We start from the raw sequence: 24,687 nt of genomic DNA on the forward strand, positions 1-24,687 counted from the left end.
TTGTTTCCAGCTTCAGTGGTGTAATTCCTACCTAACTCTGCTTTTAACAATAGTGTGTTTCAGTTTGAGTGACAGACACTTTACTACATATCCTATGGTGCAGCTTTCAGTCCTGTGGGAATAAAGGTAGTGGCATGAGTTAGCAGGAGGTCAGCTTTTTCATCTGCTGAGGTCTTCCTGAGCGACCTTGGACAAGCCCTTTGATCTGTGCATGCCTCAATCTGTCTGTCTGTGCAGACAAGAGAGGAAGGAACTGCCCCCCCTTGCAGCCCTTGCTCCTTCACAGTCAGAGAAGATGCTTCCTTGTGCAGAGCTCACCTTCTGCTGTGTTTGGAGATACTGAGGGTCTGATCGCAGCAAGCTCTAGAAACAACTGACTATAAATTATGCTAATAACAACACGGATGTTTTGTATACTTTTTGAACAGGCCTCCATGAGGCAACATCTGTGTGTGTTTGGACAAGCTGTAAGCAGCACCGTTTGGGCTTTGCAGCAGCTGCTGTGATCATTATGTGCTGGTCCGTGTGGGGGACAGCGGGTGCAGCTGTGAACACCACTCCATGTGCACTGCAATCTCTGTATTCAGTGCCTGCCTTTGGCACTCTTTCTCATTTATGAATGAGGGGGTGAGGGAGGAGAGGGCTGGGCTGGGCTGACTCCTTCACAGTTGAACCATAAAGAGCACAGGAGCTGAAACACAATCTCCTCCTCCTTTCCTGTGCTGTTTCACCACCAGCCTTGCTCACAGCTGGGAGGACAGCCTCACCAGCAGCCTGAGCAGGAGCTGGGAGAAGGGGTGTTGTGCTCCTCACACTGCATGAACTCTGCTAACAGGTGAGTTTCATTTTTAACTATTAATTCTTAAAAGTAAGTTAATTTTCCATCGCTGAGCCAAGTTATACAAGGTTACAACCCCTGGAGGGGCAGTAGGACAGTTTTTGGCTGGGTTGTTAAAGCAAAACAATAAGGTGCTCCAAAGACTCAACTAAAGCAATGTGTGTCCAAAAAATTTCACAACTTCAAAATTAATTTACTTGGCAAAGTTGCCACTAGTAGGAACTTTAAATAAAAGTTTTCCCCAAAAAAAGTTTCCTTGAGTTCCACTTAGGCACAAGGAGAGCTGAATGATGAAGTTGTATTGATGAAAGGAAATTGTTAGGATAAACTCCAAAACTGTTTCATGTTTGCAGCAAGGAACCAGAGCAGTAGCCTGTAGATAAACTCCAGTAGTCATTTTCAGAGAACTTAGTAGTATTGTATAAAATATTTTTAATTACTACTAAGTGTTTTAAATACTTCATTTTCCCTGAGGACACAAGCCAAAAGTTACACCTAACATGAAACTGCTATACCACATACCTTGGTGTGTGGATGCTCTGTGTACACCTGTAAAGTTTTGTCTTTGTACCTCAAATGCATGTCATTACTGTAGTTTCCAAACACAAAGCCACTTTTCTTGCTGCTGTTCAGAACCTGACTTGGGAAACTTGAAATGTGAAGGTTTGTTTCGTGAAGTGAAATCCACCAGGTCAGAAATCAATCTAGTATCTTTTTTCTTTTTCTTTTTTTCCTTTTTTTCAATAGGATTAAAAACTTTTGCTCATTACTGTAGGTTATCTGCGTTATGAGAATTTTTCTGGTTCTTGTCAGTCTTTCTAAAGAAAAAAGAAAAGTAATTCACTGAGCCATCAGCTTTGTGTGTTGCATAGGAAGGGGAGCTGAGAAAGAAAGAATTTAGAAGAACATAACAGCTTGTCCTGTCCTTTTCTGTTCAGAACTCATGCAGATATTTATTAATAAAAATGTAGGGAAAATTAACAGTGAGGTAAGGAAAAATGGCGACACATAAGCTCGTAAGACGTGACAGTTCATTGTGAGCATTATGGGACTTTCTGAGCAGGCTGTTAATCAGCACCTGCTGTGAGTTTTTCCATATCAGCACCCTGTGTTCACACTGGCTCCACAAGAGCACTGTCTGACCACTTCTTCTTTCAAGTCTGCTTTAATCAAGAAGCCCATAAAAGTTGATCAACCCTTTGTATTTTAATACCCATGTTCCTTCTCTAAGGAAACAAATTTTTTTACTGTCCTCATCTCTGTCCTTCCTGCCTGCCCACCTGCTTGCTGTTATGCTATTGTTCCCCTGTATCAGACTGCTCCTACACATGCAATTGTAGGGTCTTTCTGTTACACCAGTGAAGAGGCAGAAGAGGAACATTTCCAGCTTATTTTACACTCCGTGCTGTACAGCTGTAGGATGCTAACATAGAAAGTACATCCTCAAAGTTTTAGGAGTCTTTCCAGGGTCTGGGAACTATACTGTAAGAAAATGCTGGGTTTATAGGATCACAGCGAGTGTGGGTGACAATGTTTACATCCCAGCATTGTGGTTTGAATATCACAGTTTTAAATGAAGAATGATATGGTGGTACCGATATCTCATTAAGAAACCTTGCTTTGTTTGACATCTTCAGTGAGATGTATTTATCTGACTTTGTGGCTGGTGGACAAAACCTGACTTCATTTTGTCTGGGATGTGAGGGTGTAAGCAATCTTATAGCAGTGGGAAAAGAGAAGTGAGATATGGGGAAAGAGGAGAGAAGGGAGGAAAATGTCTCAGCAGAACTAGGTGTACACAGTTGTCACCATAGGAAATATCATCCATTAGGGTGAGCCTGGGGGATGGCTGGTTGCTGAGGTCAGACAGACAGGAAGCTTCATGCCTGTGGCTGAGCACAGTTGCACAGGGCCAGGTGTACAAAGGTTGGGGCCATTAACATGTTTTCCTCACCCAATGAGCCTCGTGGATGGTGTCACTCAGATTAACCAGCTGATGCTGTACCTGCAAGTTCTCTTGGCATCTCACTAAATGGTGCATGGAGAAGACTTCTTGCCTGACAGTTTTTCTAGACCTGACCTGGGGGTGAATTAATGGTGCCCTGGAGCTTCACTCGTGATGACTATTCTTGTGTCAGTATGGTGATAACCAAAGAAAGTCACATCCACTCAAGAGGACATTTACACAACTTGCTAATTATTTTTAAGTGAAGAACTGTGGAAAGATAACCCCAGACATGGTGGCCTTGTGAGGCTCATTACCTTTATAATTAGCTGAATGTCTCCTCTAAGAGGTTTGTTTTTCTTATAAAGCTGATTCTAAGTGGCTTTTAATGCTTGTTATGAATTATTCTGCCAGCTGAAGCATTTGCAGAACTGCTGACCCTGACAGCTGATGGCAATTGTTTTTGAAAAGACACAGAAGAGCTTTAATGTTTAGAATAAACCGGCCAATAATTTTAACTAAAGGTATTAGTAAGTAACAGCAGCTAAGGAAAATATTGCAGTTTATTTCCTGAGGGATGCATTCACTGTAACTCTTTTTCTCCACTAGAAATGATGTTCTGAATTCTTAATCTGTTGGGTAGTGAAAGGAGAGCTTTTTAAAGCACTTTATCTGGGAGTTGTAGCTCACTGCTAGAGCCTTTCATTCCTGACCATCATTGCTTTAGTTGGCAAGGTTCCAAGCTTCCTTTCTCTTGTGTTGTGTCCTATGGGTCAGCAGTAAAGACAGAGGTTTGAAGGCTGGTTAGGTATCCAACAGAGGAAAGGGAGATAAATAATGAATGCATTACAAAAGCAAATGTAATTGAACTATCACACTTGTCACTTTAATGACATCTGAATAAAATGCTAAAATGGGCAACAACAGTAGCAAAGAATGGAAATGTTACAGAGATCTCTTGGTTTGGCTTTCTATTCAATATTTTAGTAACAATTAGAATTTGGTCATTTTATATCTGGAAACGTTTTGTCTTCCATCTGCCAAGGAAGAAGAAGAGTTTTTACTCTTTGATGGATAATGATTTAGTGTCTACTCATATGTCTGATTAGAGGATGTATCTGTTTTATGCTCCATGTTTAAGAAGTATTCAGACATGGCTTTCAAAATAGCAATTGTCTTTTAATCTTTCAAGAGGCTGAAACTAAAATCCCTTCATCTATCATGTCAGGACATCATTATTTGGAATTTGAACTTGGGTCCAGATTTCAGAGATAGTCTTACACCTCCATCCCACTGGCAGTACCTGAACTTCTGAACAGCTCTCAATTTGGAACCTCACATCTCCTGTGCCAGCTTTCCCATCTCTCGCTCAAGGGCTCATCAGAATGCCCTTGTAACGAGTATTTGAGTCTCACTGTTTTCTCTAGTCAGAACATGTTGGGAGAATGGTTCACAGCCAGGCTGTTGCTTTTCCTGTGAGTTGCCTCTTTGATATTAATAGCATCCAAGAAGGGCTTTTTTCAGTTCTGTGAGGTCATGTCTCTTCAACTACTTTTCTCAGTTTTTGTGTAGAACCTCTTTTACCCAGATAAATATCATTATTATGGGCAGGTTTCTTTAAAAGAAGAATAGAGAAGGGTCAGTTGGATTTCAGCATATGGATGGTTGTGTCTGTGTCTCCAGAAAGGATGGCAGGACGTGCCTCTCTGGAGAGAGATGGCAAACTGGACAGGGCTCTGGCAAAGGCAAGTGGGCAGCCACTGCTTGTGCAGATGCCAGTGTCATCCAAAAGGTGGGATGGAGACCTGCTAGAAAGAACATTTATGCTGTCAGGCAGAATGCTGAAGTGCAGGAATTCAGCAGCTCTGTGCTGAGGAAGGTTTCTTGCATCATATGCAAGGCCAGACAGAGGTATCAGGAAAGTCAGTTACAAGGTGGAACTGAGAAAATGCAGGAGGGAAGACAAATTCATATAGATCATGAAAAGAGGGCACTTGGGAGTGAGGGAAGGCCAGACTTTGTTTAAATCTTAAGGAAAGCAAGACACTAGCACTTAAAAAATCATGTGAGTACTAAAATAATTTTTTAAATTAAAATTACGGGAATTGAGGAAATGCAATTCAGGAAATGAAAATGTAAGCAAGCCTGCAGATACAGATGCCAACACTTTGTTTAAAATGATTAATCCATGGGGGACTAGGAGTCATGTATCCTCAACTGAAACCAAAAAAAAAAAGGTCTTAAGTTTTCAATAGAGAAAGAGCAGCAATGAGGGAAGGAGCACAGAGGAACACCTTCTGCAAGGCACACTGCTTCTCGTGAGAAGGCTGAGAAACAACAATGGAGAACAGGCCTCACATGTGAATACTGACTCAGTGCTACAGGAAACTTGGTTAATCTCCAAAAGGAAAACTGCAAAAAAAGAAAGAAGCTTAATTAAAGATAGCAAAAAGGGATAGTTTAGAAGAGTTAAGTCTCTACAGACTAGATGGGGGCTATTTGAAGACATCCACAAATGCATATGCACAACGTACCCCACACACCACCCCCCCAGTGCTGTATCCAGGGAAGAAATACAGAAATACAGAACAAGACCCAAAAAAGACTCAGCTGAGCCTGAAAGGAAATGAGCAGAGCTGAACAGCAGTGCGTGGAAGGGAGGATGGTGTGTTAGACTAGGAAGAATTGGGTCTAGAACAGAAACATGTCAGAAATGCACAATGGTGATCACTGTAATCCAGAAACACAAACACAGTACAAAGGCACAAAAGAATGATTCCAGTTTTAAATGTCAACAGTGCACATGATGTTAGGTGCTTCAGTTGAACAGGCTCCTATCTCATGATGAAGTTAATCTCTTTGATTAAAATAAATCCAAACAGAGGGAAAATAATTACATCAAAGAAATTGAGTGGAGGAAGGGAAAAATCTTCAAATATTGTAAACAGCTTTTCACTTTACCAGGTCTTAAAACTTTTGCTGTACAAAATGAATCATATACTGAATCATACATGCAGAAAATGGCATTTTAAAAAGAGATGGCTTTATTGAATGTATCATTATTTGCTGATGCATGGAATAATGAAAATATTAACACTCCTTGAACAGATATGCTCATTCTCTTCAGACATAGCAGAGTTTCAACCACATTTCAGTTAGACTTAGCAAGCAATTTTTTTCTTTTAGACAGCCTTTGCTATTTGTCAAATGTTATTAGTCAAACATTGACTATTGATGTCCCAAGCTACTGCTTGTCAGCAGCACTGCACAATCAGTCCTATCCTCTGAATTATCAGTAAAGTAGGAGAAAAAATTGTACAGATGGATGTTTGGTTGCTTTCCAAATTACTTTTAGTTAATGAGATAGTTCTGTTTGGAGAGTATGATGTGCTGATCCTTGGGGTTGAAGTGGCATTATAAAAGATGGAAGCAGAAAGATAATTTAGTGCCTGCTTTGGTCCCCAGCTTGTTCATTTTTGACCAAGTGTTCCCTTGTAACCAGCGGGTGATGCTGGAGAGGCTGGACAGGAGGGGCTGCCTTCCACATTGCTGCATTCCTTGCCCTTCCTGTGTGAGGGTGTGGGCACAGAGAGCAGCTGCTCCCAATGCACACAGTGGCTCGAGGGGCATCAGTACGTGGCCGAGGGTCGGGCTGGCAGTGGTGGGCTTTGCTCAGCCTTGCTGCATGCTGATCCGTGCAGGGTGCCGGCTGCTGCCAAGGCCCATGGGCTGCAAGTGGGTGGCTTGTGCTCAGGCTGCAGAGAAATCTGGGGGGTGACTCCCACAGGTCCATGGCACTCCTTGGGCAGCCACTCAGTGAAACAGGGGCTGCATGGCAGGGCCAGGGGCGGAGAGGCACATGCCAAACTGAGGAAGGCAAAAATCACTGAAATGCAGTATAGGTATGGCTTGAACCTTAAGTCACTGACTCCTGTGCAAGACATGTGGCACTGCCTGATGGAGCACAGTGCTGGTGTCAGACCATTCTACAGCATCAAAAAGGGCAGTAACACAGAGTTTAGGAAAATGAATCAGAAGGGTGATTTTCCCCAAGGCTGTAGATGGTAAAATGAATCAGAACTCATTTAGCTCAGAAGGGTGAAGTTCCTATTTCTCAATCCCAGGATACAACACAGTTGTTCCAGTTGTTGTCCCTTACTGGTAATATTGCACACTAGTCACAGCTTGTGTGGCCTCCAATAAGACCTTTGTAATCTTGGTTTTGTTTTTGCATTGTCCTTTTTAATGAGGATCAGCATACAAATTTGGGAATATAAGCAGTTCTGTTGTCTATAAGTGATTATTATTTACTTGCCTGATACTTTTGCAATAGAGCCAGGATGATTCTTTGGCTTCTGTGTCAAGGAGGGTTGAGGGTTGGGACACTGACTTGGTTGAGGGGAAAGGAAGATCTGGAGTTTTTTCTCTGAGTAATACAGTGATTTAAGATGTGGAAGTGGTGTGATCATTTTCCTCCACCCACTGTTCTGTACTTAAGCAAGTCACACACAGAGCTTCAGGAAGATGTCCCCTGTGTGGTCACCATAACTCATCAGTGAAATACTTGGAGGGTCATATTGTCCACCTGGTTGATCTTTAACAGCAGGAAGTGCAGGGCAAATGAGGGTCATTTCTAAAAATTTTGATGCAGCTACAGCATGACTAACTCCTCTTATGTGATTCACCTCCCTGATACTACTTGGACTGCTTGCCTGAAATTACATTGTATGAACTTCTTATTACCATAAATAGGGATTTTCCAAAGTGGTTTTTTCTTTTCAGCACTTCCCTGTGCTCAACCAGTTGTTCAGACCTTGCATCTGATAAAAAGGCCCTAATCCCAGACAAAGTATAAGTAGTAGTATGAGATAGAATGAGTAGTCTGGGGGAACTGGGTGATGTAGTTACCAAGCCACTATGCAAGACATTTGAAAAGTCATGGCAGTCAGGTGAAGTCCCAGGTGACTGGAAAAAGGGAAACATTGTACTCATCTTTAGAAAGGGTAGAAGGGAGGACCCTGGGAACTGCTGACCTGTCAGCCACACCTCTGTGCCTGGGAATATCATGGAATAGATGCTCTCCAGCATATTGGAGTTATGCTAAGGCACATGGAGGACAGGGAGATGATTCAAGATAGCCAGCACAACTCCACCAAGGGAAAGTCTTGTTTGACCAATCTAGTGGCCTTCTATGATGAATACATCACAGAACAAGGGAAGAGTTACAGATGTAATTTATCTGGACTTCTGTAATGCCTTTGACATGATCCCCCCCCCCCCCCCAACATCCTTTTTCTAAATTGGAGAGAGATGGACTTCATGAGTGGACTGTTTGATGGATAAGAAAGTGGTTGGACTCATCCACAGAGTAGTGGTCAATGGCTTAGAGTCCCAATGGGCATCAGTGACAAATGGTGTCCCTCAAGGGTCCATACTGGGAGCAGTGTTCTTTAATATCTGATTTAATGACAGAGCCTAAGGGATTGAGTGCACCCTCAGCATATTTGCAGATGACACCAAGCTGAGTGGTGTAGTTGACATTCCTGAAGGATAGAATGGCCTCCACAGGGATCTGGGCAAGCTCGAGAAGTGGGCCCATGGGATTCTCCTGAGTCTTAACAAGACCAAGTGCAAGGTCTGCACCTGGGTTGGGGCAACCCCCAGTATCAAAACAGGCTGGGGGATGAACAGATCAAGAGCAGTCCTGCTGAGAAGGGCTTGGGGTGCTGGTGGATGAGAGGCTGGATGTGAACCAGCAATGTGCACTCACAGCCCAGAGAGCCAGTTGTATCCTGGGCTGTATCAAAAGCAGCGAGGCCACCAGGGCAAGGGAGGGGACTCTGCCCCTCTGCTCTGCTCTGGTGAGACCCCACCTGCAGTGCTGCTACATCCAGCTGTGGGGTCCCCAGCACAGGAAGGACATGGACCTGTTGGAGTGAGTCCAGAGGAGGGACACCAAGGTGACTAGAGTGATGGAGCAGATCTCCTATGAGGAAAGGCCGAGAGAGTTGGGTTTGTTGAACCCGGAGAGAAGGCTCCAGAGTTACCTAGTTGTGGCCCTCAAGTACATGAAGGAAACCTACAGGAAAGATGGAGAGGGTCTTTTTACAAGAGCATGTAGTGATAAGACAAGGGGGAATGGCTTTAAACTAAAAGAGGAGCAATTTAGATTAGGTATTAGGATGAAATCCTTAACTGTGAGAGTGATGAGGCACTGGAATAGGTTGCCCAGACAAGTTGTGGATGGCCCATTCCTGGAAGTGTTCAAGGCCAGGTTGGATGGGGCTTTGAGAAACCTGATCCAGTAGAAGATGTCACTGCCCATGGGGTTGGAGCAAGATGATCTTTAAGGTGCCTTCCAACCCAAACCACTCTGTGATGCTCTGATACTGGACTAACTGGATTAATTATCCCATCTGCCTTTCTTATCTTTCATCTCAAGTTGTCCTTCATATATGCAGGCACCAGCTAAGAAGTCCAAAGTCATAAAAACCTGAAAGGAAAATGTACTGAAACAGAACATGGAGTTGCCAGAATATCAAAGTTGGAGCAAATAGAATGATTTACCCAAGACTGTGAATAATTGCATGTCTGTGTTAGGGAGAATTGGGCATCGATGACTAATTAGTCTTTTGTTTATATGGATTCTGAAAAAATGTTGCCGACTTCCTTCTTTGACAATAGGTTTATAAATGGAGTCATACAGTCATGGCAAAAGTTATTTGTAATTTACAGAATACTTTTACGGTTTTCTTCCACTCAAACACATACACAGAGTAGTAATTATTGCACTTAGAGGTTCATGTTAGAAGGATCCACTCACAGTTTAACAAACACTGAATGGATTGTGTATAAATATAAATTAACTTTAGTTTAGAAATTCAGTTTCAGTAGGAATTGAGATTTTGTCATTTTTTTCCCCAATTTACGTAAATGTTTAAAAGATACAGTCCATTTTTTACTGCCTGACTCTGGTAAGATTCTCTTGCAAAAAGGATGTACAGAGTTTTTTCTGCCAATGTAAAAAAAAGAAAAGAGAAAAAGAAAAAAGGAAAGTAACAATAGCAGAGTTTGTAAGCCTTTCTGCTTTACAAACAAAACCAGCAGAAGACAGACACAAAACTTGCAGCCAACTGTTCTTCACACAGACGTTTGACAAAACCAAAATTTCTGCAAAATTTCTGATGTGGTTACTTATACTCTTATGGACCATATAGCTGTCTTTAAAGTGGTATATGTTTCTTTTCAGATTCACTGAGAATGATTTAGAAACTAAGCCAATTAAAAATACATGGTATGGTCAGTAGAGAAATTAACCCCATGCACTTAAAATATACATGCATGGTGCACATAAAATGAGCTGCACTAAAAGAAGTTGAGCATCAAGATCAAGTGCACTAGGATAAGCAATTAGAAATCTTAAAATCTCTAATCCTGCCTAATTTTTAGCCAACTTGCTTTAATTGCTTTAATGAGGCAATGATCTTTAATGATTTTTATTTCTACTGGACTTTTGTCTCAGTATAAGTCATGCCAGCTTTGTCTGAGAGCAAAACTAGAGTACTGCTGAGATGTTTGAGCCAAATCTGAGCACCTTTCCTATAGAAACATAATGCAGTGGACTGAGATTACCTTGCTTTTCTTCCTGCACTCTTTTTGCTTGATCTGCCAGGCCAAGTGACAAACTGCTGCAGTTTTCTGTTTTGTGTCCTTGAAAAAACAGCCAGTGCCAGCTTGAGCGTATCTCCATGGCTTTGCTTTCTGCCCTGAAAAGCAGTCGCGTAATATGTTGCCTTATGCCAAGGGATGAACAAGAATAAAATATCTTATTCACAAGCATTGATTCCATCCATCTGTAAGAAACATACCTATCTTTTTTTTTTCCTATCTACAGCAGTCATTGGAAGGACATTTGAGTGTTTCACAAACACTATCAATTTACTTCAGGAAACTCCTGTCTGTAAGGGAATATAAGTTTGAATTTGTGAGGACAGAGAAACAGGGATTATATAGTTTGGTTGCCCAAAGTACTTGGTCCTTTTCTTATATGCCTGTGTATTATAGCGCAAAAGATTTCAGCACTTTCATCCATGGTGAGTAGAGAGGATACCTGACTTTGTGCCCTTTAAGTGCTGCATCCCACTGTAATTCTTTTCTTCTCAGTAGTAACAGAGTGAACCTAAGTTCATTGTTAGCCATCCTACTGCACAGCCAGATATTCCTCATTGCATACTGACTATCTGATTTTTCTTTCTTTCCAAGGATTTGTCCTCAAATAATTTTATTTTGTTTTCACACCCACGATCATCCTAAATCCTGTTTGTATTATATACTCCTTCCTAAAGAAGTATAATTTGCTGATTTATTGAGTGCATTTTCTACCCCATTAAAATGGAATAGAAATTATGAATACCTGAAAATATTGACTGGCATCCTGAAAAGGGTAGATTATTGCACAGTCAGGTCTGTTCACTAGTGAACTGCAGTTGGCTGCTTTCGGAGTGTGATTGTGTAACTCATGTAGCAGTACATGATGCCTTTACAATTTCTCAGGTGTAATGGGAATGTACATTAGGATGCATCAAGAATCTTTATAGAATAAGGCTGTATTGCACACAATGCTTCCTGTGTAGCTGTTCAGCCACTTACCTCATGAAAGAGGGAAATGAGGTTGGTCTGACAGTACTGCTCCTTGTTGAATGGTGTTTCCTGTTGCAGAAGCATCTCTAAGGCAGCCTTCCCAGCATCTGACTGCAGTGCTGCTGCCCTTGCTGCCTCTGTGCCTTCTCCCTTGTCCTCCCTGGCTTTCCCCAGCCCTGAAGTGCCACTGCTGACTCCGTTCCCTCCCACGTCCTGCTTTCCTGCCATGCCCTTGTGCATGGGTGCTGAGTATGAGAAAGGAAATGTTAGGCTGTCAGGGGAGCTGAAAGCTGTTGAGGAAGAGGCTGTCATGTCTGAAATCAGGCTGCAGAAGCTATGAGACCAGGGATGGCACTGAACTGTGGCAGGTGGTTTCTGGAAGCTGGGGAACTGAAATGATTGGGATATCTGGGGGTTGATGCCGTGTGGGGCAGGGCTGACCGCTGTCACGGAAGGAAGGCAATAGGTTCATGGATTAATCAGGGGAGATGAGACCAGCTTATACTACTGTCCTTTACCATTTTCAGCTCTTCTTTCTGCTCACTGGAACAGCAACATGATCTGCAGGCTGGCAAGTCTGTACATCACAGGGAAAATAGGATCCATCCATGCCTGCGATGGGCTTCCTACAGAAAGCAGGTAGGACTGAGGCTGGAGCTTCTTCCATCTTCCTGAGGTAGGGTGTGAAGTAAGTGTAGTTGCCAACACCAGCCCAACTTCATCTTCTCCTGAAGTATAGCAGGACTCATCTGGGGTGAGCCTCCACAGCTGAGTGGCTTCTGTGAATGCATGGATATGTGTATCGATGTCTGATGGCTTGTTCTGCTGGCTGGTGCATAACTCTCCAACTATTCTTTTTCACAAGACAAGTGTTATGTCTGTTTTACCCCAATCCACCATAATTTTTGAAACATTATCAGCAATAATTCACAAATTGCCTTAGCTAATTCCCTGAGAGTGTACATAAGCTTTCAAAATATCTGTCAGTCTTTGCTTATCTGTTTTCTTCTATGCCTACATTCTACTGTTAAAAGTAATTTTGTTAAATGCTGGGTCATAATTTTGGTTCTAAAGATTGAATAAAAAATAACAGCAAATATTTCAGCTATCTTGAGATCCAAAATTTGTGTTTATGCCTTATATGTAATTGTCTTTCTTTTCCTTTACTAATTTTGTGTGTTAACAGAAGCATCCTGCGCCTTTAATGGCTTTTTCTACTTGATACTCTTAGAATCAGAACAGTTTTGGTTTGAAGGGACCTTAAAGGACATCTAGTCCAACCCTCCTGCAATGAGCAGGGACATCTTTAATTAGACCAGGTTGCTCAGAGCCCTAGCCTGGCCTTGAATGTTTCCAGGGATGGAGCATCTGACACCTCTCTGGGCAATCTGTGCCAGTGTTTCAATACCCTCAGCATAAAAAAGACCATCTTTGTACCTAGTCTGACTCTACCCTCTTTTAGTTTAAAACCAGTACCCCTTGTCCTGTTGCTACGAGTCCTATTAAAACGTCTCTCGTCATGTGTCTTATAAGTCCCGTTTAGGTACTCAAAGGCTGCAACAAGGTCTCTCCAGAGCCTTCTTTTCTCCAGGCGTAACACCTTGAACTCTCTCAGCCTTTGCACATAGGAGAGGTGTTTCACCCCTCTGACCATTTCTGTTGCCCTTCTCTGGATCCACTCCAACAGGTCCATCTTTTACATCATCATTCTTCCAATTGAATCCAAACATCATTGTGCCATTTCCTTGTACTCAGTAATGCATCCCAACTTCCACTTTCATTTTTTTTTTCAAACTTGCTCTAGGGATATTACCCTGTTTCTGCCCTTTTTATATTGTTCAACCAGTCTGTAGTCTCTTTGGATGGGAAGAGCAGCCTCTTTATCTGACCTTCACAGCCCCTTTATCTAACCTTACTCTTCCAGGCTTTGTGAAACAGGATCAAACAACCTGACAAACCCTCAAGAGTTGAAGGAAGCTTAGTATATGAATTTAAGGGTGGGTGTTTTTGTAGGTAATGACATGAATCAAACCCTAAACTGAAAATATCCCAGGTTTCTGGTTCCAAGATATGGAGCACAGTTCAAGTCCTGCTGTGACAGCCAAGTGATTCAGACCTGTCTGCACTGTATTACAGGTGCAAGGACAGATTAAATAGCAAGAGAGCTACCATCACATAGAGGCACATGACCACCTTACACTCCCTGTTAATGGAAATGGATGCTCTGTGGATGAGACCAGCCGGGTTGCACAACTGTTACAAATTCCAGCAAGGAAGTCCTTTGACGTATCCCACTTGTCTCTGCAAAAAATATGTACGTGTTATTGCAGAGATATTTCTTACAATGAAAATTGCAGCAATGTTCACTGAAACTGAAAAGCCCCCTGGGCTCTGTGCTAGTACGTGGTCAGAGGTGAGGAGGCTGTTGTTGTCTGTGGCTCTGGGCTGCTTCCTGTGCCATTGCATGTGGGGCGCACCATGGTTCATGGGGGAGTCATATTTTTGTCTACAGTTAAGGCACAGGGGAGTTGGGAAAGAAAAGAACTGTTGCTGAACTGTCCAGTGAGTAAAGTTGGCTCATTTAAATAAAGAAAAAGTGAGGCTTTCTGAAACCCAGGGATCCTTGGCTTTATTTTCAAGCCAAGAACAAGAGAATTGCTTGGAACTCATGTAGATAGAGAGAATCTTCAAAGTCAAGACTTGGGCTTAGATGGGTATAGTGTAAAAGATGTGGGCATATATGAGAGAAATGTCTGCAGACATGCCATACTGAAGATGTTACATAAACTATGCTCAAAAAAGTCACACAGCTGCACTATATCCATATTAAAACTGTCTAAATGAAATGCCTGTTCCCATTCAAAACTTTCAGCTTTATGACTGTCTGCACTCCAGATGTTTTTCATACAGCAACTTTTTCATTTTTCTCCACTCCCTATTCAGACCACGTCAGTAAGTAGTGGGGGAACTGTTAGTCTTTTCTCTTCTTATACCCTGCATTACTTTTCCTCCGTTTCCACTTTTTCAGACAGCTTGTCAAGCAGTGTATCATATGTTCTTAATAACAGGGTGGGCTCTTCTGCACCCATTTGTTTAAACCTGCCATTGCAGTCCTTTGATACCAGCTTTATTTGAAAAAATCCTGCAGTTTCACTCCCTGGCTGGCTAGAGCTATTTAGTGTACCTGGTGCTAGGGGAAAGGGGAACTACCTCTCTATTTCCCATTTGGCTGTGAGTCTGTCTTTAGCCACACACAAGTGGACAACATGTACAAAAATGGCCCAGAGTCCACATTCTGAAGAGCCTGAAATGAGGGAAGGATTTCCTGGCTCACTGCTGCCACTGACCAGAGGAGCAGTGTAAGACAGCTATTGCATAAGCAAGAATCTGGACCTTTGTTTTTCATCCCCATCTTTGAAATCAGGGAGAGTTTGTTAGCACAAGGCAAAGAATTACAGAATCACAGAATTGTTAGGGTTACAGCCAGCCTCTCTTCCAGCTCCTTCAAACAGCCCACTCCAGCACTTCCTCCAGGAGCAGGAAATGTTGCTGTAATCATAAGTAATATAAGTGTATATAATATTAACATAATGCCATATCAACAAGACTTTTGCTGTCTCTGTCACATTCTGCATTCTGACAAGACATTCAAACTATACAGAAGTTCTTTTTACAGTCATGTTCTCTGTACATAAACATAATTTAATAAAACACTTGGGGTTCTTAGAGGAAAAGAAACATTTCCAAGCCCCTTTGCAATCGTAGAGTACATCTGCTTTTCCTCATACTGTGATCAATAATGACTCACTGGGTAACACTTAATAAAACTCAGTGCTGTGGACTATAAAGACATATAAAGACAGTTCTGATTTTTCAAAATTGTCAACAGCTTTTGTATTACTATTTGGCCTCATCCACGGGAGCTGGACACTGACTGGACACTAAGTTGGTAGGTATGTTGGTAGGTCTCAGAGTTTTAGGCATTTTAGACAACAGCTAATGTGTGCCAAGCATCCTGCACAGGCAAACCCTCACGTGTGAGAGTCACCAAATTATGATACAGAAATGCTAACAAATACAAAGTCAAGCATAGAGCTCTGTATTAGAAAGGTGGGGTAGGGTAAGTAGGTTTTCAAACCTCCCTCAGCAAAGATTCTGTTCACTGTCCTTGTGTGTGGGAAGACAGGTCTTCTGCAGACTGAAGAGCTGTGTGATGGTTCTGAAGCCTTTGAGAAACTGGATAGTGTTCCAGGTGAACCAATGGCTCCTAAGTAACAGTGTTTTGAGAAATTTGTACATAACTTTAGTGATTGATTTTTGCTGTACATGTCAGCACTGCTAACACTGTCATCTTTATTCCATGGGAAAGTTATGGCAATTTGCTTGGACCTAACTTCAAACTCAACCATAGGTATCTGTGACTGAGTCCCTTAAACAGCAGTTTTGCAGGGCTTGAGTTTTGAGTTATAACTATTGTGACACCCACAGTGGAGCATATGAGTCTGTTAAACTTCAGAGAAGCTGCTTGAGAGTGAGAGGAGAGCAGAATGCTAGACTTGACCAGTCATTCACACAAGTTGCATTGAACAATGGAGTTAAAAGCTTTGAGAGAGATGAACTTGCCTTGAGCTCCTGTTTCATGACTGAGGGTGTCAGAGATTCCCAAGAGTGTTTCTCCCAAAGCCACTGATGTTCTGTCTGTTGGAAAGAAAAAGTAAAGGAATGAAGCACACATTCTAATTCTTTTTTACATGTGTTTGCTGTGAGGTGCAGTTAGACAATGAAAGCCTTTGCAGTCTTAAGGTTTCATGCAAGTCATTTTCTTTTCAGTTTCTACAGGGATAAAGCCTACCACTACATAAAAAAAGCATGTATTAAAAAAGTTATTTGACTGTAACATCCTCAAATGCTGCAGCTGACAGTAATCTTACTGTAGTGTGGTCGTGCTTTCATAAGGGTTGCCTTCCAGGAAATTCTATGTTCCTAGATGGCACAGACAATGATGACAAACTCCCAAATCACAATAGTAAATAGGAAAAAGCAACAAGGCCTTATCTTTGTCCTTGGGTAGTGTTCTTTTTGAATCCATAGTAACTGAAGTTGTATGAAGAGTACACAAATTGCTAACCTTACACCACAACCCTGCATTTTCTGAGAAGAGATTGAAAGAAATAGTCTTGCTGTTCTGCATCCCAAGGTAAAACATGCAACTCCCCCAGCTTAGGCACAGTTTGTCCTGCTGTTTTTCAGTCCTGAGCACTTGTGCCAATGTGAATATACTACGAGGTCACAAAATGCTGAATGTGGTATTTCATTGTTTAGTCTATGGTTTAATCACTGTGAGCTGGGTCCAGGCTGAACACTTGTCCTCACTGAACTGAGTGCTGCTAACCCATTGTTGGCAGGGATTTTTGTGTCTTAATCATAGCATAGTATAGCAATGGTTTGCATGTGTATGTGCTTGGATTATAGCAGACTCTTCAGGTGAAAAAAATTATATTCATGTTCAGTGAAGATGAAAAGAAAACATACAAATGTATAAGTAGTAAATGAGCGTTTCTGAGAGTTGATGGCAAATAAGGAATATATAATAGCATATGCTATTAGACCATGGGGATACACTGTACTAGAGTTGTTCCAACAGAGGAAGACAGCTTGCTTTCAGGATTGTGTTTACAGGTAACCATAAGAGAAAGTGCTACAAATGCCACTTTTTTTTCATCCCGATGAGTTGAGCTGTATATTACATTGCATCTTGTACCTAAAGGAAAAATTAAGACACAGAAATTAAAAATCAACTGTTTTGTGCAGTCTACATCCTCTAAGAAAGTCCAAGTGGACTGCTGCTTTGCCAGAGATACTTTTTCCATCCTAGACAGATCTGATTACTGCTTTTCTTCCTCATCTGCAAAACAGAGATAGTTTCTCTTCACATTTTAGATACCTCAAAAGCTAAAGCAAAAGATTTTGTAATTTGCTTTGGGATTCTGGGACACAAAATTTTCTGTACTTTTCTGGTAAGTGCTAGGACTTAGTTATATGTATCATGGTTTCCCAGACTGGCTTTATCTTCTGTCAAAGACTATAAGAAATTTAGGGCTGGGGAAAGGCAGCTTTCTGAAATCTGCACTATATATTTAACAGTTGTAGTCCATCTAAATATTTTCATGTGTTTTATCTTCAGGTTATGAACATCTTCAGCGTGCGCAGTTCTGCGCACACTGAGCCTCACCTAAAAAATCCACTGCGCAGGCTCGAAGGGCACACCCCCACCTGGGGAGAGCCTTTCCCAAATCTTCGTTCGCGAAGTTTGGCCATACATACATGAACATCTTACAGCAAATCATCACTTCAGCCTAAAGGTTTGTGGAAGAACTAAGTGATGCATGAAACTGGATATAATTAAATCTTACATTCAGGACCCTGATGAGTGATACACAGGGAGAAGTAGAAGATGGTGAATCTCACACAGAATGCAACTGAGAAGTGCAATATTAATCATGATATCCACGAGGCATTATCCCCTGTGGTATACATATTTGTATTCATAGTAGGCTTGCCAGCTAACTGCATGTCCCTCTACTATGGGTATTTACAGATCAAAGCTAAAAATGAATTGGGTATCTACCTTTGCAATTTGACTCTTGCAGACTTGCTTTACATATTTTCTTTGCCTTTTTGGCTTCAGTATGCTTTACAGCATGACAATTGGACCTACAATGAGCTGCTGTGCAAAATTTGTGGCATCATCTTGTATGAGAACATCTATATCAGCGTGGGCTTCCTCTGCTGCATCTCCATTGACCGCTATCTCGCCGTCGTGCACCCGTTTCAGTTTCAGCGGTTTCGGACAATGAAGGCCGCTGCCATTGTCAGCATCATCATCTGGACCAAAGAAATACTGACATGCTGCTTTGTCTTTACACATGGGGAGATCAGTATGGATGCTGAGAGCCACCTGGTGTGCTTTGAGCACTACCCTATCAAAAAATGGGAGCACAGTGTCAATTACTACCGCTTCTCTGCTGGCTTCCTCTTCCCCTTCTTTCTGCTGGCCTTCTCTTACTGTGGGATTTTACGAGTTGTCCATATGAGTCCCGGAACTCAAAAGAAGAAGAAAATCCAAATTAAAAGACTCGTTTCAAGCACTGTTTTCATATTTTTAGTTTGCTTTGGACCATACCATATCCTGCTTGTGATTCGTAGCTTGTTGGAGAATAACTGCTCATTTGCTGAGAAAATATTTAATGTTTATCATATTTCTCTCCTGTTGACTACTTTTAACTGTGTTGCCGACCCACTATTATACTGTTTTTCCAGTGAAAGCACTTACCAGAACTTTGTCAGGATGCGAGACTCTTGTCTAGCATGTTTAGGGCATCTGAGAACTGAGACGAAGGAATCCTACCCCCTGAGCCCTACAGAAGCTTGTAACAGGACACACCATGAACAACCACCTGAGTTATTACAAACACCACTTGATGGTACTGGAGAGAAGGACTGCTCCCCAAGTAGCATAGGCAGCCTATAGCATTAACCAGAAAAGGACATTCATTAATCTTAAATCTGCAGCTATGGCTGTGCTTGTGTATCCATCTGAATTATCTCTTCAAGAATTCCTGTATTACAACATTGTGAGCTCCCAAGGGCTTATGAGGAATGCTGTACTGTGAGGTTGTTTCTCAAGGTGCTGGGACCCTGGCAATAGTGAGGAAAGCACATGCTAAGTCACTTCAGTTACAATCATGTGTCTGTTATTGTTGTGCTACCACTTAAAACCTGCTGTCTTGATGACTGCATTGACTGAAATAAGCTAGTTACTCATGGTGTGTGGTTCTAGTGAATTTGTTTTGAACTGCTTTCTGCTTGTCCCTGTAGCATCTATAGAAAGTAATTTTCTACAAGCTGTCATCATCTTTTGAAAAGGTCAGGGACAGAACAAATTAAATGTCCCTGTATGAACTTTTCAAAAGAAAAAACAAAAGATCCCTGCAACATTTCTGTAACTCTCTGAAATAACTTCTCCTTTCACCAGTTTCAAAGTCTGCAGAGACCACGCCACAACCAGACTCCTAAAACAACCAGTCCGACAACGTGAAATGTTATGGGAGAATACGAACAAGGAACTCAGCATCTGCTGAGACCTTCAGTCTGTGGTTTGACTGTTGAATCTCAGACTGTTAAACCTCATTATAAGGCTTCAATAGATTTCCAAAAGAATGAGAACTCTTGGCTCCAGTGGGTATAAATAATTTGGTTTGCTGACTTGGAAAAGAATAAGAGTTTAGTAGTACGTGAGGCACTTTGATCCCATGTGCTTCTCTGAGTCACAGTGTTCAAAGACATTTAGTTGCATCTAAATTCTATTACACCTTGCTCAGGTTTTGATTGTGTCCTTTGCAGTTTGTATGCATTGTGCAGGCAATTAAATAATAATGCCTTTGTCAGAGAAACTGTTAAATAAATTCTGTTTAAACTGCTTTTGCCCACAGACACTAGTTTAGGATTTGGTCATTGTTCAGTAAATACAGCATAAAAAATAAGATCTATGGACAATCTATGTTTCCTGGTTTAGACAGAAACAAAATACAGGAGTAAGTGGAGAATAATGGCTATTAAAAATGGGGGGGGGGGAACTTGTGCTCTCTACTATGCTTTATACCACCACCTCCTGTCTAGTTGGTTTGTTTGGTGATTCTTTGGTTTTTCAAAGTTTTGGTTTTTTATTTGGGTTTTTTGGTTTGTTTTTATTATACTAACAAATCTTGTGTGATTGTTCTTTATCATACCTTCCTGTATCTGTAACAGTTACACCATGAATATTGCCTTGTCCTTTTACTTCTCTGGTTTCAAACCGTTCTCAAAACACCTCTCTCTGCAATCTGGAGCAGAAAACTTCCAGCACTATAATCAGTTTTGTTTCTTTGGGGTTTTTTAAGTCAAAAGATTGTCTAGACAGATGGCCTACTCCTGCTATCTGAAGAATGTTGACATAACACAGTCTTGCTTGTCATTGGATTCCAAAATGAATATATTCTAACAGTTTTCTGGAAACCACCTTGAGAGTGCAATATTTGATATAATTAGGGAATGTGGTTAATAAAGAATGTTTTTAATATTTTCTTTTGATATTTTTTCACTGTGTTTGAAATAACTATCTTATGTCTTTGGCCCACAGTTTTTATTTGTGACTACAGATCCTCTCCTCCCTCCTCTTGCAAAAAGGATTCATGTCCCCACTCTAAGAAGGGGATTAGGTTTGTTTAGGTTAATGTTTGGTTTGTTTAATTATTTTACATTTCTTTATACTTAGACCACTCAGCTGGATTAATTACCCTATATCTGCATTTTTTTCTGCTGACTATTAGTGTTGTTTAGCCTTATTTTCTCCTAATCTTTCATCTAATCTGCCTGTTTCAAGGGGCTGTGAGGCAGGGACTCCTGACTGCCATAATGCTGTGGTTGTACGTTCTTGAGCACCGAGCCAGCTGCATGGACTCCCACGGCCTGGCAGGCTGCAAGACACACACGTGGTTTGTTCTGGGATTAAATATTTGTTGTCATGTTTATGCTTTACTTCTCTACAGTTACCCAAGTTGTTTGAATTAGACAGCTGGAATGCAGAGCATGCTGTATTACATGGAATTGTCAACTGAGGGATTAGGGCTTATTTGAGTTGGTACTTTGATGTGGTCAGCTTTTGGTCAGCTGCTGCAGTTTAAAATCAGATGGAAACTTGTATAGTGGAGCCCAGCATTCTGCTACAGTTCTCAGCAATTAATCTGTTAACCCACAACAGAAGGGAGGGATTTTTCTTCTTTTTTCCTTTTTTTTCCTAAAGTCAGCATTTTATCAATACTTTCTCTATTGTAACTGTTCAGCTTAGGCTGCAGAACTGTAACCAGTATAGCAGGAAGGTGACTCCCACTCAGAGCTTTTCCTTCCACCCCAGCCAGAACAGAGTCACCCAGGGTCCTGCTACAGCTTCCAGAGATACACCACACATGGCTGCTGCAGAAAATATAGTGCTTGGGACTGCATGTGAGAAGGGATTTAAAAAGTACACATTAGTGAAAAAGAGAAATAAACTACTATATTTTTTATTTCTTATTGAAATCTCACTATTAAGACTTGTATTTTGAGAAAAAAGAGCAAACAGTTACTAAATGAATTTTTTTTTACAAAAGTTAATGCTTGGAAAGAATATTACATTGCACCTGTTAGTGTAATATGTCAATGGAACACAGAAAAAATCAGTTGCTTTTATTCCCAAACAGACATTTTAAAGTGATGTCAATTTCATTTTGTGGGTTTTGTGCAGCATTGAACATACACCATCCTGTGGGGTTACTGGCTTTGGCAAAATGCCCAAGCATTCATAAGAAATATTTTAGTTAATACTTATAGTTTGGAGACTTATAAAGAAGATATTTTCTAACTGTGAAACTTCAAGGATAGTTTTACTGCAACATCCTTCAAGAAGATTTTGAAGAAAATGAATCTCCAAAAAATGAATGATCTATAAAATAAACATTGGGATCTTTTGCTGCTAGACATTCACGTTCACTGTGTCTGGCATTAAGATTTCTTTCTGTCACGTGTTCAACCATTTAAAGTCTTCAAAGACTGTGTGTCCTTAGGGACTTCAGGAGATTCAGATTTCAAAATATGCTGGTGTTTGTGGTATGAACTGATTTTTCTCATTCTTAAAAAGTTATTTGTTTGTCTTGCATGAAAGAAGGAAAATAAAACTCACCTGCCAGAAAGGAAAGTAGATACAAGGTGTTGCTGGCTGCTGGAAGGCCATCTAAACACAACTGCCATTCTTATCCTGTTAGAGCACAACAGTTTGATGCTCACCTTTTCAACCACTACAGTTGTTTAGACTGCTAAAGCACCAGTGCCTGAGAGGTGCAGTGTCAAATACAGCCCCTCCTCTCTGCTGTGGCTTCTGACAACTAGAACTTCAGCCCTGACACTCATCTGGAATTAAAGAAAAATCACAGCTTTAAATTACAAAAGTTGGGCACAATTCACTCCATTTGTCCCGTACTGGTTTGGCGTTAGTAGTTTTATGAGATATAATTTAATTTTACTTCACTTGGTCTTGTCAGGAGCTAAATTTCTGTAACAAGAATTCATGTAAATGGTAATTTACATAATGTTATTTCATACAAATGCAAACATTTATTAATTTCCAATCATTCTGTAATTTTTAAGCATTAATTTTAATCACTATTTATGTATTCGATTAATTTATTCTTAACAACAGGATACTCTGAAATGTCTACAGCCTTTCTGTATTACCTAGAAGACAAAATATGTAAGTGGCAAACTACTAATAGAACAGAGGTCAATGGCATAGCCTACCCTTTACAGGGAAGGTTTGCAATGCTGCTGTTATTTTCATTAGCTCAGTTAAGTTTCTCCTTATCTCTTCACACTTCCACAAGCTAACCCCCACCATAAGAAGACAGTGGTACAGGGGCTACAGGAAGTGTGCAAGGGATCTTTCACTACTATAACTCTTACTGGAGCTTTGTTTTTAATCTCCCTTCTCTACTGCAGCTGTTTTCCCCACCACAATATATTTTTAAATCTAAGTTGCTAGGACAGTTACTTCCTATTGCAATTTTGAGGTTAGTAAAACTGAAACAGCAACACAATAATATTTCATTGTAATTGCAAGCTTTCTTAGTAAAAGCCAGATCACCTCTTATTATATAATATTATTTAACATCCATTCTCCATTATAAAATCACAGAAAAGAAATGTAGACCAAATACTTGTGATGATATTCTTCTCTTGCTTCACAGAGGTGTTGTAAGGATAACAATGACAGGCTGTGTGTGGTCAAGACACCAAAGATGAAAAGTCAACTTTTTTGTAGCCTTTTACCCCTTGTGAGAGCCTCAGGAACACGGAATGACATGGAAGCACCTCTTGATGCAGAAATCATCAGGGGCAGTCACTGCTGCACTTCTTGCAGCAGCTTCTCAATCATTAGGGAATGGGTGTTGTAGAAGGGCAGCCCATCCACTTCCATTTCCAGGCTGGCAGTTTTCCCGCTGCGGACCCCGAGCCGCACAAGTGATTTCAGCAACTTTTCTTCCTTGAAACCCAAAGAAATGGAGTAGAATTAAAATTCTAAATCAGACAAGAGTGTTCATCATCTTTATTTTAATCCTAGGAGAGACTGACCACACCCTCCATATTTGTTTTGCTATCAATTTGCTATCACAGTCTTTATCTTGTCCCAAAGAATATGTTTAGCAACTGGAACTTAGGGAGTATCAGAAAGTTTATATTCTTGACTGCTATTTAATGACTGAATTATATTATTGTTCTCTACACTCCCTCAAACAGAATATTAGTGTCAATTCAGAAACATGAATCGTTTTTTGCCTGGTTTCAAGTTCCTACAATGCAGAAATCAAAATCAGAGGAACCTCCACCCAGAGTATCTCAAAAATCCATCTGTGGTTTCCCCAGCAAGGCAGCTGGCTGCAGCTACATTTTAAAAGAAAAAGAACAGAACAGAAAGAGGATGCATCAGGAGAAAAGGTTTCAGAGAGCACCTGGATGGGCTGCACACTCACTTTCCTACAGCTTCTGTGATGTCTGCATGCCTTTTGCTCTCTCTCACCTTTTTATAATTGATTTTATGAGAATTCTGCTTGCTTAGGAAAGAGGTGGGGAGAAAAAACATCTCTGAAATTGTGCTTCCTTGGTATGTGCTGAAATAGGGTATACTTTGTTTAGAGATACAGTTATTTTCTTGCTTAACAGTAATATAAGCAGATAACAAAGCATGTTCCAAGCTGAGCTATTAAAGTACATAAAGGAAACAAAATCCTCACTTGTGAGCTATGGGCCTGTTAGCAATGTGGATGAAAAGATGGGATAAATTGAGCTCTGAAAAAACTAGTTCTAGGGAGCAGTGAAATTAGAAGACCTGGTTTCAAATGGATCTATGTCAAGAATAAACTGCTTTGCTTTTCATTTGCAACAAAATGTACACTTTCTACATTCCTAGCATTTACTACAGTGGGAATTTATTTCTCTGATTCAGTTAATAAAAATCTAACAAAACTCAAAAGTTAGTAACTTCTTAGCTTCTCCTACACCAACCCTGTGACAAGTCACATAAGACCTTGAAACACTCACATACCCTCTTTTCTTCCCTTTCCTTGCCAGGAGTGCCCTTTCTGGTCTTTGTCTACTGATCCATTTCCATTTGCATGGAAATTGCTACTGAAACAGC

At 40.9% G+C, this 24,687-nt stretch overlaps 2 protein-coding genes across 3 annotated transcripts in view; one reads left to right on the forward strand and one right to left on the reverse strand.

Moving 5' to 3' along the window:
- Window positions 1-752: 752 nt before the first annotated feature.
- On the forward strand, window positions 753-19,129 carry GPR68 (G protein-coupled receptor 68). The gene is made up of 3 exons (XM_071557672.1): window positions 753-835; window positions 11,951-12,062; window positions 17,608-19,129. The coding sequence occupies exon 3, from the start codon at window positions 17,878-17,880 to the stop codon at window positions 18,952-18,954; it is 1,077 nt and encodes a 358-aa protein (XP_071413773.1). The 5' UTR covers window positions 753-835; window positions 11,951-12,062; window positions 17,608-17,877; the 3' UTR covers window positions 18,955-19,129.
- A 2,378-nt stretch (window positions 19,130-21,507) lies between these two features.
- DGLUCY (D-glutamate cyclase) overlaps window positions 21,508-24,687 on the reverse strand; it is a 46,813-nt gene continuing 43,633 nt past the window's right edge. For both annotated transcript variants that reach the window (XM_071557671.1, XM_071557670.1), the window contains exon 13: window positions 21,508-23,535. In XM_071557671.1, the coding sequence (XP_071413772.1) occupies window positions 23,392-23,535 (144 nt within the window). In that variant the 3' untranslated portion in view covers window positions 21,508-23,391. The remainder of the gene's footprint in view (window positions 23,536-24,687) is intronic.

Source organism: Pithys albifrons, chromosome 6, assembly GCF_047495875.1.
Source record: "Pithys albifrons albifrons isolate INPA30051 chromosome 6, PitAlb_v1, whole genome shotgun sequence".
Classification (NCBI taxonomy): domain Eukaryota; kingdom Metazoa; phylum Chordata; class Aves; order Passeriformes; family Thamnophilidae; genus Pithys; species Pithys albifrons.